The 20591-nt window shown below is 38.4% G+C and overlaps 1 protein-coding gene across 2 annotated transcripts in view; it reads left to right on the top strand.

The window, feature by feature from the left end:
• PLA2G4A (phospholipase A2 group IVA) overlaps positions 1-20591 on the top strand; it is a 79034-nt gene that overhangs the window by 28773 nt on the left and 29670 nt on the right. For both annotated transcript variants that reach the window (XM_030494739.1, XM_030494738.1), the window contains exons 5-8: positions 4581-4729; positions 7387-7500; positions 11301-11338; positions 13599-13740. In XM_030494739.1, coding sequence (XP_030350599.1) covers positions 4581-4729; positions 7387-7500; positions 11301-11338; positions 13599-13740 — 443 coding nt within the window. The remainder of the gene's footprint in view (positions 1-4580; positions 4730-7386; positions 7501-11300; positions 11339-13598; positions 13741-20591) is intronic.

Below are 20591 nucleotides of genomic sequence, written 5' to 3' on the forward strand. Positions count from 1 at the left end.
TGTTGTGGTTTAAGCTCAGCCAGAAACTAAACACCACACAGCTGCTCACTCCCTGCCTAGTCTCCAGAGGGATGGGTAGGAGAATCAGAAAAAATGTAAAAACCAGTGGCTTGAGATAAGAACAGTTTAATAATGGAAATAAAATTATCTGTAAGTACTGTTTTTAAGAATTCCCTTTTTTAAAACTAGAAAATCACATTAAACTGGGAAAACCCATGTTTTTAAAATCTATTACATTTTCACCTGACAGTGGCAGAGAGACCATATTTCCATGCCATGCTGTGAAGCATATTGTCCAGTGAGTCCCATAAAATTCACTATTTGAATAAAAATTAGTATTTAACTTATAATAAGTAGTTATTATTTTTAAACACATGTCAAAACTATGTTTCTTGCCTGGGAAGAGATTCACGTAGCTTGCGCTATACTGGTTTGCTGTGATCGATCCTAGTTAATGTTCAACCCATTGGAAATGCCTTTGTGCCCCCTGTTTTGATTTCTGTAGGGAAACAGTAGGTTTGATAACTACTCTAAAATACAGAGGAGCCCTGCCACGAGCCTGTGCTGCTCAGCCTGCTCAAGTTCCCTTCTCCAGCCAGAACTGCTTCTGTGTTAAGGCAGAGCTGGAATTTTTTGGCTTCCTTCCCCTCAGAGGAGAGGGTGGTAGTTCAGCAATTCCTATTATTAGCTTATCCTCAATCAAGCCTTTCAGCTACATGTAACTTTGTGCTAAACCAGTTATACAGTAAATAGTGTAAGTTGTGTAGTGTGTGTAGTGCAGTAAGCTAAAAAAAATGGTGGAAAGTAGATAAAGATAGTTGTTTGGGACCTAGGAAGCTTTTATGAATGGGGTTGCACTTAATGGTGGAGGATGTTGGTTAACCAGAAAGCAAAAAACTCCAGTGAATGAAACTAACATAGTTCTTTAAGGAAGTTCTGCCATGTACTTTGTACTTTCTGGAATATACTTGTAATTGTATAAGCATGGTATCTGGAAATCATGGATTCAAAAAATCTGGATCCAGATTTGCTTTCTATAATGGTGATGTGTATATTAACTGAATTGAAAGTAAGCATAGTTTTATGTAGTATCTCTTATGATCACAAGTGTTTATGACATGCTTATTTAGGGGAAAAAAAAAAAGACAACGTCTTACGGTGCAGATTGTTTTCGCAGGAACCCAGATATTGGAATACTTCAAGAACTTTGTATTTCTTTCAAATTTTGATGGACAAATGAGGTAAATTTTAATGTATGATGGTAGCGGCTTCATCCTTGATATTTTTGAATATGCTTTGTGTAGTTTCTTTATGTATTTTATGCTATTGAAGTACTTGAAATTGAAATGACTGAAACATACATTATGTGTCTGAAATATTAATTATATTACTATGGGGACCTGATGACAGTCATCTCGCCAAATTAGTAACATAAGATCAAATGGTTTGCATTGTAGAAAATTTTACAGGTTTCTTTAATATAGAGATTGCATAAAGCATTACTCATTTTTAAGGTGAAAATTATTTATCCTAATTATTGTCCGCTGTTTGTTTCACTTCATGATTCATAATGTAATTTAGAGATATATTTCTGTAATAATTACTTAACCAGGAGATAAACTGAACAAGGAAAAGTCACTGAATACTTACTTCCTTCCTCTCAGCCATTTCTTAAGCCATGTGTTTAAAAATAACAGTTTAGATGGTGACTCTGCTTTTTGTTACTGGATACTTGTGTTCAACCCCTGGAGATCTTGTAGATGCTATGAATCTTACAAAAGGATTATCATAAACATCTTGATAATTACCTTTATAATTCATCTAGGTATAAGCTGCTAATTACAGGACTCTCTCACTTGCATTGGCATCAATGCCGAAATTCTTAATTTTGTTTTTTACTGTAAAGGTGGGGTTTCAGATAAACTTGTACTTAATTGTTCATATTAGTTTTTTTCTTGAGAAACACTAATGGAGTCTGATCCCTCTATTCCATAGCATTATCTGTGCCCTTATGTAGGAAGCTCTCTAACAGTAGGAGAAGTATGACATTTTAGTTGCATGCACATGTTCAGGCACTTACTTTAAATAGTCAAAGAATGCCCTGAAGACAGGAATATGGGATCATATCATACCATACAGTCACTGTCTTACAGTAGTGCATGTGTCTATTTGCAAAACTTCCAGACTTTACCTACATTAAGAAGTTGAGATGCACTGCAGATAGCTAGCCCATAAATTATGGAGGGGTCATGCGAGAATGCTTGTGCAAAGAATAACCCAGAGCCTAGCTGAGCTGTATCAAAACTTCATTTTCTTCAGATGTGTCCTGAGGAAGAAGTAGCAAATCTTACATGTAGCTTCTTTTCAAAAGTCTGTGGTCGGTATTTCAAGTAGGCTGCTAAAATAAAAGAGCAGTTCCACAACCACTGAACCATTTCATAAAGATTCTTCCTTTTAAAATCAAAATACAAATAACAGCAGTGATCAAGCTACTTTTCTCTTACATTTTCAGATTAGTTTTTTTGAAAAACAAACCTGTCAAATCAACCAGCAAAAATCCAAAACCGAATAAATACATCCATGCAAAAGGATACATAATCTGCCTGTTTTATCTGCCTTTGATAACTTTAATGTTTTCAAGAACATTAAGTGAATACTTTTGTATTACTTGTCAGATTGCTGGTAGCTAGTTTTTGGTCTCCAACCAATAATAAGGAAAAAGATTTTGATTAATATAGTATAGCTTATAGCAATATCTTAATCAGAGCACAGTCTTCCAGTATTTTTCCTCTTCATCTGAAGAAGGAAGTTATAAAAGAACAGATTTTCATTTTCGTAATTCAAAATGGCACAAAATAAACTTTCAGACATGAAAGGGCAGATTAATTCTTTGCCTTGGGTTAAAAACATAATGAATGCAGGGAGTGAGGGGGCGGCTTGGCAATAGGAAGTTACGAAGAGTGATTTTTCTAAGTTTAGTTGTTCCATGCCTTGGGTTTAGTTTCTGTTTGAACACTTATTTGGAGTCTGTCAGATAGGAAGTTAGTAATGGCATCTGTATGCCAGCTGTGCAGTGGTACGGGGTTTCCACATGCTTTGGGATTTTGAATACAGATAGGAAACCGTTTGCTGTTTGTGTTTAAGAGGAAAAAAGAATCAGAGTTTGTAATTTATCTTTACTGCTGATCACATAATCACATAAACAGTTGAATGGAAAAGGAACTATTGATGTTTTGGCTAGAACACTGTTCAGCACCAATATTTTGGTTAAAATCCAAGCTTTTGTAGGCAAGTTCAGCCTCGTGGCTGAGCAAGTCTATAGTGCTTATTGCCAAAGTAGTGCTCAATATCCAGATTTAACAGATGAGATTTTGTCAATTCTGATTTCAGAAGATATTCTGTTTAGTTTCAAGAGGCCTTGATTCCCTCCATTCTGGCACAATTTTGCGTAGTAATTCAAGGGAGCTAATGTATTCAGTAAAAATTGGCAATTAGTTATATTTGCAAGTGGGAAACAGATTTAAATAGCACTTGGGGGTTGATCTTCCTGTTCCCCTGACTTTAAATAAGAGACAAGATCAGACATAAATTCTTAGTAGCTAATAAAGATTGCTGTTTAAAGGCTTTCCACACTGATTCCCAACTTCAAATAGCTGCTTGTTAATTATACAGGTAACAGTGTGACTTGCCAAACAGTAGCAATTAGCTAAGCCCCACAGATATGGAGCAAAGTGTAAAACTCCCTAAGAAATTCTGTGGAGTGTTGTAGCAGTCCAAGGAAATTCTCACACAGTGAGATCTTTGAATCACAAAGTCAAACATACGAAATTTTAATTGAGGGAGCCCAAGTCTAGGAGAAGATTTGTTTAATGTCCCTAAAGTTTCCCTAGCTAAAAAAATAACTTGCTTGTTATTCTGCATCTCCAGAGATACTTGAAGTACTTTGTGGGCAAATTCCGTATCTTTTATGTTTGGTGATGGCATCAGAAGGCACATTAGGTCCAGCTGATGTTCCCCACTAGAATTTCTGGCAGGCCAAATTTTGCTTCCATTCTAGCCTGATACACATACAGAACCTCCTGAGTGGTTTCAAATCCCCGTTTTTTTCTGTTGTTTCTTTTCCAAAGTAGAATTGATTCCTATTTGAAAGGTCAGACTTTTTTGGTTTGCTCTTTTCCTCTTTCTCCCAGCTGAAATGAGTTATTAAAAATAATTTCCACTACCTGGTAGAAGCATACATATTTCAATAAACTTGAATCAGTCCCAGTGCCATTCTGTTTAAGGGTTTTTTTCCTCCCCTTTTAAAAGCATAATGTCTCTTTCTTTTGGGGAGATTGTTAATATAATTTTATTGTTCATGTCATTGTATTTATGTCTGGGAGTGGGGGGGAAGAAGAGGGAGGAGGAGTGAGCAAGCAGCTGCATGGTTCTGAGTTACCAGCTGGGCTTAAACCATGACAATATAATTGAATATTTTCTGTCATAGACCATGAGGTGATCTGTAGTTTCACGTAATTGCATTCATTAACACAACCCAAACTTGTGTTATACCTAACTTGAACATGTGTTTTGCTCTGTAGTTGACACTCCAGATCCTTATGTGGAGCTGTTCATCCCATCCGCCCCTGATTGCAGGAAGAGAACAAAACATTTCAATAACGATGTGAATCCCATGTGGAACGAGACCTTTGAGTTCATTTTGGATCCTAACCAAGAGAATGTTCTTGAGGTAAATGACATGGCTGAACTGCATCTTTGAAAATGGAAATTGAACAAAGTGGAAGATTAACATAACAGTAGCTTGTAGTGTATGGCATCTGTTGTCTCAAGATTACAACTTTTTTTAAACATTAAAGGCTGATCTTTGCCTTTAGGCATGGTGCTAAGAAAGAGGTGTTGTATAAATTATTCAAGGAGTAGCCTTGAGAGTCATTATAAGATATGCCTCTGAGTCATCTCTCGGACTGCTCCAGAGGGCTAGTAGCTTAGTATTCTTCATATCAGCCATAAATTATTTTCTCCCTGCTTCCTACACTGATTCAACTATTAAGGACAGCGAATAGGTGGGGGTAAAGTCAAGTCTCTGCTCATTCCCTACTTCTCCCTGAGGAGACAGAAAGCAGAAGCATGGTTCTGCTGTCTCCTCTACGCCTGGAGCCAAGGGCTAAATAGCCCACCCCGTGATGTTTTGGGTACTCTTACTTCAATTGTTTCAATTTTGCCTGATAAAACCTTTGTGGATTCTAACAGAAGTCTTGGGGCAGACTGTTTTACCTGTCTATTTGCAGATCTTGTGCTTCTTTGGAAGATGTGCAGGAGCAGCTGGCTAAATAGTTGATGTGATCTATAGTAGCTCTCATGACCCTCAAAAGATGAGCAGAATGGTAAACTGAGGAATAACAAATAATACGTAAAATACAGTCCCTTGGGTTTCCTGGCATTATATAAAGACTGGGTCTGATTCTGCTTGAAGTTACAATTTAACAGCTTCCCTAGTAATGTATGAATTTGTGGAGTACAAAATTTGTTTCAAGGATTTTTAAAGGATAAATTATTAAAGTCACAAACAGCAGCGGCCGATGGCTTATCTGCTGCCTTCTTGGGAACAGTACCACCTCTTATACTCTTATCTCTATGCATTCTGATGTGAAGAAGCTGAGATGCTGGCAAGCCATTAGTTTCTTACTGTTACATGATCTCAGATATTTTTGACCATGTGGAGGCCTGACTCATTTGGTTCCTTCTGTGGTAACAATGTGACTAGCTCATTTCCCACCAGGGTGAGAAACCCCAGTTACTAAAACATCTCTTGTAATTTAGCTAACATTTTGTGAGGTGTTTCTCAGTTTTTATCGTGGTTTTATGCAGTCATTATGAAATTTTTATGAGCTGGCACACTATTGATTTCCAGCGTAGTATGGCCATAGCATACTGCCAGGTTCTGCAAGGCCACCTCCCCACCCAAAACCTCTTTGTGAATTCCCAAGCTCAGACAGACTCCACAATCCTCTCAGCTCCTCGGATTATATTAATCTAAATCTTTAACTCCATCCCAACTGCAGTTTTCACTCTGAAGTGTAAGCAGCTCCTCAAAATCCCATTAAGAAGTTTTTGCTATTGGTTTTAAAAGACAGCCCTCATAGATTGCAGCATGGGCATAAGGTTCTACAAGGAAGTGGAAGAATGTAGATGCTATTAACATTGCCCAGAAAAGTTGTGTCTGCCCTGCCCCCGGAAGTGTTCGAGGCCAGGTTGGACGGGGCTTTGAGTAACTTGGTCTAGTGGAAGGTGTCCCTGCCTGTGGCAAGGGGGTGTGGAATCAGATGGTTTTTAAGGTCCCTTCCAACACAAACTATTTTATGATCCTATGAAAATAATGAGTTCTGTCCTAAAATACAGTTCATTATTTCAAAGAGTTGCTTGTGGCGCAGGATGAAGAAGATTCTTTATAGCTGAGAAGAGGCTGAACCCAGATGCAGGAACTAATTATTCAAGTGATTATATCTTTATTCCATTTCTTTTATGCAAAAAATATGGCCCAAACCACAAACATGATATTTTAGAAGACACAATTCCACCAAGTGGAAAAAAATTGTAAGCCAAATGAGTTTGCAGAACTTATTTGATATAAACCAGCTAAACAGTAACTTGAAATTCTTTCTGAATATTTTACTTGAGAACTTGGAAGGCTGCCAGTGAGAAAAAAGACTGCTAGATGTAGATCCACATGGATGAAAATGAAAGCATTGAACAATGTTCTGCGGTATCCACATACATCTTTGGATAGTATTGCATTTTGAAAAGGTATATGCTTTGACATGGAGAATATGAGAAGAGACTCGAAGATCTGGCTGGATACAGAGAAAATCTTTGTGTAATTTGGAATGCTGTGCATTTTGCCGAATCATTGCTATAAAGATCTAGGTCTGTAGATACAAGGCTAGGATGTATGTATGGATTCCATCTCCACAGAAAAGATGCTGTATGTTTTTTGGCGTATCACATTTAAAACTGTGTAAGTTTCTCCACAGAGAAGCTCTAATAACTGGAAATTTGAAGTAACTGTGTATTTTATGTCTGTTTTGAAGTTTTTATGTCTGCTTAGAAAGATAGTGAGATTTACTGACAGAAAGGTGCTCAAATAAAAACCTTTTGTAAATGATACTGTCATACTCATGCAATTGAATATCTTGAAGGTGCTACCTATGCTATACATAAGCTTATCCTGTTTTAAAAGAATGTGTCTATTGGCACTGGGTGTTGAGTGGGTTGGGTTAGGCCTATTCCTTTTCCTTTTTTTTTTTTTTTATTTTACTTTAAGCATAGACTATGGAATTTAAAAGGGATTTATCAAAGTAAAATTGAATACCCATATATCTTTTCTAGGTTACTTTAATGGATGCTAACTATGTTATGGATGAGACTCTTGGCACATCCACATTTCCTATATCTTCTCTGAAACTGGGAGAGAAGAAGGAGGTCCAGTTAACTTTCAATGATGTAAGTTGCAACATTCATAGCTTTGCCTTTATTGGTTCAGTTTTGAACATGATGGACAGTTCTTAAAAGAACACCTGAACTGAGAGACTTAAATTGTTGTGTAAACCAGGATGTACCACAGGATGTGTCGCATTTTAGTCATTTATCAGGTGTCTGAACTTTATCTGTGCCACATTCTTGTTAGATAAAGCTTCTTCACAAATAACTAGAGGATGGTGCTTATAAAGGCAAAGTGATGTGTCCTAATGACTCTCACCGAGTCTGATCTTGCTCAAGTATTCCTGTTGTCATTTTGTTGAATGATAAGAAAAGCATTTGGCCTGCTCTTGGTACTTGTCAGAAGTACATGTTCCTAGATGAAAGGAAACCTAAGACTATTTCTGATCCCATCAGACTACCTGTTTTCTTAATATAGAGCTAAGTTTTGAATTCAAGAAGGGATTAGAGGATATCATAGCAGGGATAAGGGTGACGGCCTTTCAGTCAGAAAATAGCTGAATATTTGGGGACACGAGAGGGAGTATCTCAGGTGAGGATTGTTCTCTGCATACCCTGTTCTGAAGCTTCACTGTATTTATGTTCTTACAGTCCTGCTGAGAGGAGAATTAAGAAAAAAAGTGTCACTGAATGCCTTAGTGTCCCTCTTGAAAAGTCTAGTTTCAGACTTTCGCTTGCTAAACCAGTTTCTGCACGATTTGATTCAATTTAGTTTAACAGTCTTTGATTGATCTTTGAGGGGTTACACAGAGTTTGCTGGTCAGTATATTACCTGTACTCCTGATGCCTGTGGGTTCTGGAAAGCTAGCAGAAGTTATTTTATTATTATATGTTTCACTTTCAATAAGTGGCTTGTTGTAACACAGCCCTGGTTAACATGCAATAATACATTAATTGGATTATTCTCTTTAAACATGTATACAGAAGAGATGGACTCAGTTTAACGGGGATTGTCTGCCTGCATGGTGACTCCTGGGTACTGTTGTTAAAGCTATGTGTAATTGAGCTTGTTCTGCTCATATTAATAACATACCGTCGTTTATTGGAGTAACGTATCACAGGCCATTCTGAACATATCCCTCACACCTGATTTAGTGGAAGGTGTCCCTGCCCGTGGCAGGGGTGTTGGGGACTAGATGATCTTTAAGGTCCCTTCCAACCCAAACCAATCTCTGTTTCTATGATATATGTATATATGTTGTATGCACATAATGTATAGAATCATAGAATGATTTGAGCTGGAAAGGATCTTAAGCTCATCTAGTTCCAACCCCCCTGCCATGGGCAGGGACGCCTCACACTAGACTGTGTCTGTCGCCCAAGGCTCTGTCCAACCTGGCCTTGAACACTGCCAGGGATGGAGCATTTACCACTTCTTTGGGCAACCTGTTCCAGTGCCTCATCACCCTCACAGTAAAGAACTTCTTCCTTGTATCTAACCTAAACTTTCTCTGTTTAAGTTTAAACCCATTACCCCTTGTCATATTGCTACAGTCCCTGATGAAGAGTCCCTCGCCGGTATCCTTGTAGGCCCCCTTCAGATACTGGAAGGCTGCTCTGAGATCTCCACGCAGCTTCTCTTCTCTAGGCTGAACAGCCCAAATTTTCTCAGCCTGTCTTCATACAGGAGGTGCTCAAGCCGCCTCTTCATCCTCATGGCCCTCCTCTGGACTTGCTCCAACAGCCTCATGTCCTTCTTATGTTGGGGACACCAGAACTGTGTATAAATACTGTCTGCGTTTCTGTTGTGGGCTATGGTTTATTATATGATCAGAGGTCTTGATTTGTGACTGCTCTGCTGTTTTCCATGTGATATAACTTTAAAAGTGTGATTACAGCAAATAACTGGTTAAGGCCTATTTATTGGAAATCACACCTTTTCCTGGCTGAGCATTGGTGTAGGTCACCTTCCCTGGAGATATTCAAATTTGTCTGACACAATCCTGAGCAATGTGCTCTTCTAGATGACTCTGCTTGAGCAGGGAGATTGGACTGGATGACCCCCAGTGGTCCCTTCCAACCTCAACCATTTCTTGATTCTGTGATATGTAAGATATAGCAGTTAATTAGGGAAGTTGGAAGTTTTCCACAGTATGGGCTGACTGCAGATGCCTGGTTCCGCCAGGCGCAGGGTGAGGTAGAGAGATAGAGCTGATGAATAAATTTTGAGAACTCAGTTTACAAAGCTCATGCCAATAATACGAGGCATTGCGACATTACAGATACGCTTTAACTTCTCATCAGCACTAAGCAAAGCTTGGTAGAGAATGTAGAGGGAAAAAAAAAAAACCAGTGAAAAAAGCCAAATACACTGAAATTTATAAGCAAATAGTAAGGGAACATTAAGTCAGGCTGACCCCAATGTAGACAATTTGTATACACAATGCGTATTCCTGAGATTTCTGTGGCAGTCTTTTAAGGTATAGAAAATGGCATGCTGGTTCCCTATTGGAACGTTTCACTTGAAGGATTTATTTAATACTCTGTGTGTACTTTTTGGTTTTTTTTTCCCAACCATCGGATCACTGCATGATTTCTGAAGTGCTCTCTAAATTAGTAATATCAAGTGCTGGAATAATGTAATTGCCACCCTGTCTTTGAAGTATTTCCGTAAATGACTCTTCACTCTGTTTCTTCATGTTCTCCTTTTGTTATTTCTTTGCCTTTTCTTTCTTCCACTACCCTGTTAATTCACTACCTCATTTACCATTTCCATTCCAGAGAGTAGGAGCAGAGTGCCAGGTTTTACCTGGCCTGTTGGCAGGTTTGTGAGATGTGGGAGGCCAGAGGCAGCTTTGCAATTCTATATCCTTAACTATTCTGTTTAAGTGTCAAGCAAATGTTCAGCCTGAGGTGTTCTAGCTCCATTCCTAGTGATCACGTACCACAAATGAGGAGGATATTCTGCTTATAGCTAGAGGCAGTAAAACAAGACACTGTGTGAGTCTGTTATACTCCTACAAGGCTGTACCAATGCGTAGATGTCCATCGGATGTGAGAGAGCTTGGGGAGATGAAAATTCCTGTCCATTCTGTCTTAGTTCTAGCCGCCTCATACTCTTGGGTTTTGCCTAACATGCACTTGGTGGTCTAACCATATTTTTTTTAACCTTTGCTTGCAGGCAACCCCTTTAATTGCTCTATGAAAGGCAGAGGAGATCAACCCATAACTTATGGGTCAGGTGGATCTGTGTGGTCTGCAAGTGAAATCATGTAGTGGCATTTATTAGTTTACTTACGTCTTTGAGAAACCTGAAAGAAATCACTCTTCCTGATTGATAATTTAAGCATATTAAACTGTGGAAAGACACTTGGTGGCTCATATGGAGCACAGAGAATTCATTTGCTTAGAAGTCTTTGTGTCAGATACAAGTTGAGCATGAAGTTTACCCAGCGAACTGGGAAGCAAGTGGTAGATAGACTGTGGCTGGTGCTAGAAACAAAGGATCAGAAGTGTGTGAAGACAATTAGATCCCTTCAGGCCAAAACTGAATAGCACTGTCAAAAAGTGATTGTCAGTGGAAGAAAGCCAAAACAATGGGATTTAAAGAATGAAGGTCAAGACCTAGCAGCACCTATCAGCATTTTTTACTGTATTCAGTGTTAGTGGTGGATTTTGGAATCACATTGTGTGCTGTGAAAAAAATAGTTAAATAGAAACTCATTCATGTATTTCAGAAATCTCCTCCTTTTTAGAAAAAGTGATTTAAATAAAAATCCTAATAGTAGTAGTTTCTGTTCCTGGTGTGTTGGTGTTTTTACCTCTGTAAGTGGTGTAATCATATTTAAATATTTCTTGTTTAGGTCACAGAAATGACTTTGGAATTGAGTCTTGAAGTATGGTAAGTGCCTCAAAAAGAAAAAAGAAAAAGGTGGAAAGTATGTTAGCAGCAAAGGTATTTTTTTATTTTACTCCCTCAGAATTTTCTTAAAAACGTGTCAGGTAGAGTGCAAATCTTCCTTGTTTTAACACAGAAATACTGTAATCAGATTTTAAAATTGAAGGTTATTTTCACATTTTAATTCCATCATTGACTTAAACACCATTACTTGTACTAACAACTGTGCCCTTTCCAAATATTTGCAGGAACAGGGCCATCATATATGAATTTCTTATCCTGGTTTACGTTAAGTGCTTTCATTTTCAAGGACCTTTTCTCTAATAAAGTCATGATTTAGCTGTTATCCTCATTATTTTACCTTATATAGTAACTTTGCATCTCACATTAACTTTCAGCACATATGGATACTCATTATAAAGCTGCCCCTGAAATGTATTTGAATGTTAATACCATGCAGTACTGAAGTCAAAGGTGAAGATCTCAGTAGGGACAGGATTTCACCCTGTGTAAAGCTAAGCAGATGCCTACCTTTTTTTTTTCCTCTCTAGCTGTCTTTCTCCCTCTTTCTTAGCCTATCTAGGTAAAAGACCAAAATCACCTTAAGGCATAATAAGAAAAATAACTTTAGTCTAAAAATTAATTGCTGAGAACAAGGCATTTAAAGAGTCTTTTTATTGTCTGTAACTATGAATAGCAGTGTTGAGCACTGTAACTGTAAATGTGGAAGTCTTTCATAATGACTCTGGTGACTGACAAACATCCCCCAGGGATCATTTCTGCTCATTATTTTGTACTAGCAAAGATGCATATGTGGGTGGTCCTTGAGACCACCCCTAAACCTTCCAGGGCTTGTAAATTTCAGGCATTTCATATCTCTGACATAAAACAGAAGACGCTTGGCTGTGTATTGCCTTTTAGGCAGTAGGCTTTGAAATATGTTAAACTAAAGGATCTGATCGAGTTCTGCTCTATTACTGTTGGATGGCTGTGCAGATTTTGGATTCTGCGGGGACCTCTTGTTCACAGTTATCATATATGCCTTTATGGAACATTGCTTCTGGGCAGTCTTTTTCCTCCTTTTTCTTAAGCTTATTATTTCATTACATAATTGTATTTATTTTTTTAATCTGAAGAATTATTTTCTGTGCCTAAATAGATCCATTTCACCACTTTCAAAAAGGACTCTTAAAACTACTGCCTTGTAACTAACTTCTCAAAGTATCAACCAACATTTTTACCCAATCTTTGTAAATACGGGAATGTCAATGGGGTGGACAGTAGGATGAATTTGTACGCTCCTCACTGTGGTTTCTAGAGGCAGTGCTGCTGGGAGCTATTGTAGTTCCAACCCTTTGAATGGCATACAGGCTCAGTGAGTTAACTAGTCCAAATGAGGTAACAGTTCAAATTATTTATCCTGCCGTGACACCTGAAATAAGAAGTGGGAACTGAAGCTGAAGCTTTTAAGTACAGTATTGAGGTCTTTATGCAGCCCTATGTACATTTTTGATCACGCAATATGGAGAGAAAGCTAGAGAAAAAGCCTTAGTTTTTCCTGTGGTCAGCCAGTACAATTTGTGCTGAGATCCGTACAGTTTTTGATTGTAAGACTGAATGGATAGAGTTAAAATTATGCTCTGCTCCCTAAACATGAACCTCTTAACTTAAGATGATATTTTAGTAAGAATGTATGAAAATTTTTTGTTGCAGTTCTTTGCAGGGAATTCAAATTTCTACACTGCAGATTCATAATTGTATGAGTGGTGAACTCATTTGCTATATTTTAATTTGGTTTTTTTGAAGACCACATTATATAGTACCAGAAGCTGCATATTTTGTGTTTGGTTTTCACTAGTACATGAACCATGCAGTTTCTATATAAAATGCGTGTCTTAAAGATGTAAAGATGCAGTGTGCCATTGTTCTTCATGTCCGTCACTCCATAGAATTAGCTGATGCAATTGTGTCATTCTTTTCCCTTTCCCTTTCCCTTTCCCTTTCCCTTTCCCTTTCCCTTTCCCTTTCCCTTTCCCTTTCCCTTTCCCTTTCCCCTTTTCCTTTCCCTTTCCCTTTCCCCTTTTCCTATCCCTTTCCCTTTCCCTTTTCCCTATCCCTTTCCCTTTCCCTATCCCTTTCCCTTTTCCTTTCCTTTCAAGTTTATAAGGAATTTACTCTTACTTCCACTTATTTCCCCAGGTGATATTTTGACTTCTGTTTTGCATTATGCCTTTTGTTAAAGCCTGTCTGTTTTGCAAAATAGCTCTTCAACTGATCTCCGGTTCAGCATGGCTCTGTGTGATGAAGAGAAGAAATTTCGGCACCAGCGAAAAGATAATATCATGCACAGTATGAAATCATTTCTAGGAGAGGAAAAAAGCAAGAACTTGACCACTTCCCGTGATGTAAGTTTGGAGAATTCCCATGAAGATTAATATCACCTTTGGAGTCCTGCATTTGTCTCTCAAAGGGATGAATGAGACACATTAGGTAGAAAGGTTCAGTGTAAACACAGGTAGCAGAACCAAAAAAATTTCTTTTTTCTTTAGTGCATACAACATTTAGGCTGGAGAATAATTTTTCTTGGGCTCTAAATTTATAAAGTTTAAGGAGACAAAATCCTATGGCAAAATGAAGCTGCATTTATATAATAAGATATGCCCATTGTGGGCAAAAGGACAATACTGTGTAAATACCGTCATAAGATAGAAATCACAGCTTTTCATTTGCACTGGCACCTTAAATAACCTGCTGTAACTTTTATCTGGTTCTTTATTGTTTATATGCTAGCAGGCTGTGTCTAGGTTAAAATTGGGCAAAGGAGATAAATCCATGGTTTTCATTTTGCTCTGATTCTGAGTTCTATACTTTGTTAAGGTGTTGGTTCTGAGCTGAGATTGTCATCTGAAAAATGCCTAAAGGGTGCACAAAATACCTGCTGCACAAGAAGCATGTAGTGGCTCTGGGCACATGCCCAACTGCAGAATCTGCCCTTGCATGCTTGATATCCAGCCTGGGCTCTTAAAATGACCCTGCTGTATGGCCTTTGTGTCTAAAAGATTAGGCAGGAAATGAGTTGTTTCAATGTTAAGTCATTTTAGAAATTCTTTGTTCTTTCCCTTTAGCCCATTTTACATGATTAGGATCATGAAGTTTATTTCTTAGAGAATGTGAGAAACTGCAGCTTTCATTGACTTGCTGGTGCTCTATACCAAGCCAACAGAGACTTAAGGCAACAGATCTAGATGGACTGATGGTGGTTTGGGTCACATCAAAATGAGGAATAGTGTCAAACCCTGCTGGTCTTTTCAGTGAGTTCATAAAACACTGCATTATTTTGAGTTAATTAAGGATACACTTGGTACAGATCCACTTGTTTTGTAGTAGCTTTTCCATCATCTTTCTTCTGCTTGTTCACTTTCCTTTTCTGCTCCCAGAATTGTGACAGGAAGACTGTATGTTTAATGTGGGGGGTGTCGAGCAATGAACAGAGTCAGTGAATTAATCTGGGTTGAGTAATTCATGGATATTGGTTCATTTTGTGCATTTTTAGTGTAAGCAGAATGTGACAGTCTTTTGCAGAAGCTGGAATCAATACTGAAGGAATTCCTTTTAAATTTCTATCAAGTTTTGAGCAGGGGGTAGATGTGTTCATAGAGTGCTTTGGGTTGGAAGGGACCTTAATGATCTTTTAGTTTCGATATGCCTGCCATGGGCTAGGACACCTTCCACTAAACCAGGTTGCTCAAAGCCCCATCCAACCTTGTCTTGAACACTGCCAGGGATGGGGCAGCCACAGCTTCTCTGGGCAACCTGTTCCAGTGCCTCACCACCCTCACAGGGAAGAACTTCTTCCTAATATCTCATCTAAATCGACCCTCTGTTAGTTTAAAGCCATTCCCCCTTGTCCTATCCCTACATGCCCTTGAAAAAGTTGTGCCATTGTTGTATGCTTTTGAACTCTTGCATAATAAAATGTGCTTGTGTGAGGTTTCTGAGGAAGATGAAAGAATTTGACAAGTATAATGCTTGTATTTTATTTGTAGTGTTATAAATTGTACACATTGTGAAGGAACATTTTTAAGGTTTTTTAATTTTCAGTTTGGATGTTCTAATCTTAACAAATGCAAATCTTATCAGAGTAGATATTTGTGAATGTGACATTGGTCTGATCTTCTATAGCAGAATAATATCTTTTCCAGAAAGAATGCAGATATTCTGCTAAGATCCAATTAGAACTTGAGTGATACTCAGTGCCTGAAGTATCAGTTCTATGCAGGTGGTATGTGTGCATGAATTATTGTAAATGCTGGGTAAGGTGTCATATTCTTTTTGTCATCATCTTCCCTTGGTATCCCTCACTGTCTCAAATACTGAAATATTATTAGTTAAAATGTATCTTCTAAGACTAGACAGTAATCTGTAATTGTAAGCTTACCAACCCTAGGAAGAACTGAGATAATGTGATCCTCCCATTTTTCATATGTCTAGTGTGTATTTCTAAGCTGACTTGTCAGAATTTTTAGCTGCTTCTAGCGATGAAAAAACCCTTTTTGTTCAAATTAAAATATAGTTTAGTCTTTCTAGCCTGTCATTTTTACTTTTATTGCTGCAGATGGAAGATAGCAGGAGGATTTATAAGATATTTGTAGTCTTAACATGGCATCAGAAGTCAGGAGACATTATGAGTATTCTTAGCTGGCTATGAGTCATTGTTTAATCTTAAACAAGTCACTTACTCAAAGTTCACCTAAGTTTCTTCATCTGTGAATAGCAACATGTGTGCCTTGCAGGGATGCTATGAGATTTTAATATCTGTGAAATAATTATATGTCTCTGGATGGGGAAGGGAGTACTTCCGAATTTCCATACCTACTCTCAACGTACATTCTGAAAACACAGGATGAGATTTCTTGTAGCTGTGTCATTGCTCAGTTTATTTTTTTAATTTTTATTGCTTTCAACAATTTTCTAAAAATATTGTCATCAGTGAAGGAAAGCGTACAATTCTCTAAGGCTGGATTTGCAGAACAATTTTTAAATAATCATCTGTGTAACCCCTGGCAACATTTTTTTCTATCACAGGTATTCTTGTCCAGATTTTGTGTACTGTGTTTCCAGGGCGTTTGGATAGAACCACCTGCACTACTCATTTCCAAACCAAGATTAAATACATTTTAGCTTCCTCCCCACCCTCCCCTCCCCCCTGATTACTGGAAAATATGACCAAGATACATTTTTCAGAGCTAGCTTTTATTAAAACATCTTGTTTCCCAAATCCTTTTCATTTTCATGCCTAGTTTGATGATGAAGCAATCAGCACTTGCTGAGATGAAGAGTCTATTGATTGAAGTGGAACTGTGTGGAGCCAAGCTTGTACACTGCCCCATGGATCCTAGAAACAGTACAGTTGTGTTGACAGAACACTTCATTGTTAAATCCTGTTCAGTGGAGTTTGTTTGTATGATATCTAAGGTGGTTTGTTCAAAACTATCTTGGGTCCACATTGTGCCATGCAGACCAATATGGGGAGAAGAAAGTCATGCTAGCACAGCCTTTTGGTTGTTCAGAAGTGGGCACAACCATGTAGAACTGAGTGTGGCAGTGTGGACAGGGATTAGAGCAATGGGCTTTTGTCTCCAAGACTTTTGAGTTCAATTCACATTTTTGCCATTGACTCACCATATCCCTTTCTTGTGAGTCACCCTTTGGTCTAAGTTTGTTATTCTGCTTGAATGAGTTTAGTACCTCTGCCCCAGTTTTACTGGGGTTCAGAGTGCCTCAAAGAGTGGAATTTGTCAGTCCCAGCATATGTACATGGAGAAGCGTGCACGCCTCGGTATCCTGTCTTTTCTCCATTCTTTCTCAATCATGAGATGTCTTCTTGGTCCTTTTCCCTATCTCCTCTGTCTGCAGCTGCTCCCCCTCTACCTCTGTCCTATTCATCCTATAGGGCAACTTGTCAGATGGGTGTGCGTAACTTCAGATTTTACCATTTCTTGCCCTTAAATGTGTTGGAAACTGAATTGCAGATGGAAAGCTAGTTTAACAGACCTACCTGCTTGGAAATGTGCTCTACCTTCCTCTGCAAAGCTGGAAAGGGCTCTTAACCCTCACTCCCTGACAACTTATATTCAGTTGACTGAAATAAATGAATGTATGTGCAGTAGGTGCTTCTCTTCAGGTTTTTTTTTCACAACTTAACAGCTTTATTTACCATGGGAAGCTTACTTAAGCTGCTACCTCTGCTCTAGAGCTCTTTAGTTGAATTTCATTTCTGGAAATAAAATAGTGATTGCAGCTCTTTGTGCTTTGCTTTGATATCAAGTGGAAATGAAGAGGTACTGTATATCCACCTAACTCTCCATATACCTGCTCTTCCACAGTGGAGGAATCTATGATTTCCAATATGTCCGTAGATTAAGTATACAGGAAGTATTTGCAGTCAGGATGCTAGTGACTCCTCGACATTCTTTGTTGATCAGTCTTATGGATTTCTCTGCGTCCTGAAGAAAACTCAGATTTTCCCTTGTGCTCATGCCACTTCACTGATGAATAGATTTGTTGAATAGTGATGCTTTGGAAGTGTTCTCACATACTTTTTCCAGGCTTGCAAACCACCGTCTTCATCCTGTTGAGATTCGTCTGTGTAGGTTAATTAGGTGGTGTTTGTAAAGAGCTTTCAAAGCCTAACGTACATTATTAAATTTGTGATTAGTAATATGGCTCTTCTGTTCAAAGCAACTGCTCCGTTACTGGGGTGTTGGCTTAACAAAACAGGCATGTACTAAATCTTTACCTTCGTTTTGTCATTTTTTTGATAGATAGCGATCTCTGGAGGTGCCTAATGAATGCTGATGCTGGTAAATACCTGTGGTTTCTATTAGTAAAGCTTAACACTTATGAAGAAGATAATAAAATAATATTACTGCATCAAGAATAAGCAGGTTTTGTGGACTGGAAGCCTCAAGATATGTCTCAACTTACCTGGTCATCGTGCATGTTTATTTCCATGTGACTGTGTGTTTTCAGTCCACAAGATGTTTCATGGCATGGAGTGCGGAATCTTGCAGAAGGAAACTGAACTCAGTAGTGACATGGTTTCTTTTCTTGTAACTAATCCAATCCATTGGCACCTTAAATTGCATTTTAGTGAAAATTTTGACTGATTACCAGTTTGATCAGATAGGGGCTTTCTACACAACTGTGTAATTCTTTTTATACTTGAGTAACAACCAAGAGGTTGTTACCTTATCACCACTGAACAGTGGAAAATTCTTCTAGGTTTTAGAAACTGGGAACCAGATGATACTTTGCTTAGTCTAAAACACTTGAGGATAGTAGCAAGTGAATTTTTGTTTTATTTTATTTATTTTATTTCTGGGTAATTGGGGAAGCTATGCAGTGGAAGGGAACAGCTTTGAAGTCAGGGCTGGGAAGTAAGAAGGAAAGAAGTATAAAATAAAACCCCCATAGATTCATTTTCAATATGTAACTAGGTCTGCTTTTGCTGACTTTGCTATCTCTTGGTAGCTGAATCAGTTACAGGAACACATACATTCTCCTTACCTCTCCTGTAGATTTTGCAAGCTAGTTGTAAATTTAAGACTGTTTTCATGTTATGTAGTAGTATCAGATGCTTTTATTATTAAATGTGTTTTTAAACTCCTAACCAAAATATTATTTGTCTCTCTTCTGTTTCTGATTAGTAACTTTTACTGCTTTTGGCTCTGTCACAAAGATACAATTTGGATTAAAGCTGGTGTTTAGATTGCTTTAAAAATTTCTGTGGTCTTGTAACTGAATAGTTTATTTAATAAATAAATTTAATATCTTCTCTATTTTGGATTATGGATAAGAAGGACAGACATTCTAAAGAAATTCTTAGTATATTTTTACTTATAAATCTTGCTACAAGTGGTGACTTCTTCAAATAAATACTAATTCTTCAAATACCAGACAATTAGAGTTCTAAATAACAGGCTATCATGGGAGCAACAACTTACTAATGCTGAGATCTGACGTGGTTTATTCACACAATTTGTAGACCTATTGGTTGTATTTTAAGGTCTGAAGCAGTGCCAGATATCTGTGCAAGTGAGCTGAACTTGAAATTCCATACATTATTTCAGTAGACAGGAAGCTGAGGAGGGGCATAAGGATAGTATTTTACTTTCACTATATATATATTTTACTACTTGAGCTGAAGAATCAAAAAAATCAGGCATTAACTTTCTGTTCCTGTGAGGAACCTGAAGTGGAGGATTATGTGCAGTGATTGTGCCCTATTAGCAAGTAGTAGTGACTAAAGAGTATGATATAACAGAGTTGTAGAAATACTGTTTAGAAGCGACCCCTGGAGGTCAGCTATTCCCAGTTGTCTCTAGAAGAAATGCTATTGGCAACACTCATTTTATGGCCAACAGAGAAAATTGAGGGGATTCTGCCTAGCAAGTCCCAGAACAATCCAGAGATTAAGGAATTCCAGAGTTGTAACTCCGATGCTCACTTCCCAACCTTGGTCTGATCCTGAACTCAGTCACTTTGTGAGGACTGCAGCCCAAGCAGCTCCCAGTGGCTGCATTTGCCCCTGGTTTTTTACTATTTGTGAGCAGCAGGTGAGGTACAGCATTAGTCAGCCCCTCTAGCGTTAGGAAATTGCCACCAAGACCACCTACAGACTTCCTGGATGGCTTGCACAATGCTGACCTTTCAGAAGGGGATTACAATTCCCCCGTGAAGACCACAGCCAGATCAGGAGACTTCTGTTTTTCAGAGAAAGCCTTACCCACATCATCCCATTGGTCAGCAGTCTGAATCTGGCTGCTGCAACATCCCTAATGTTACTTTCTTTCTGATCATGTCCCAGGAGCTCCCAAAAGACATGTCTCTGGTTGCATCCTGATGTTCTGTGCAATCAAGGGCATGCTTTCCTGTAGAGCAGAGCCCCCTTGCACCCTTTTCCCTCACCTATCTTCCCAGCCTCCACCCCTCCATGACAGTGTGCCAGGCATGTGTGCTGTCCCACCAAGTCTGTGGCATTCTGATTGTGTCACAGACCTGTGACTGCACTAGCACTTCCGGTTTTATTTCTTTGATGTCTCTGTGCATTAATATTGAGATATTTGACATAAGCCTTGAACATTCTTCTTTCTGAGCAGGAACCTGCAGATGCATTTGCACCCTTTGCTCACTTAGGTCCCCGTCATCAAAGTTAGTCTCAAGTCTTCCTTATTAGATTAGCAAGTCTGTTCAT

This window comes from Strigops habroptila, chromosome 8 (assembly GCF_004027225.2).
Source record: "Strigops habroptila isolate Jane chromosome 8, bStrHab1.2.pri, whole genome shotgun sequence".
NCBI classification, from domain to species: Eukaryota; Metazoa; Chordata; class Aves; order Psittaciformes; family Psittacidae; genus Strigops; species Strigops habroptila.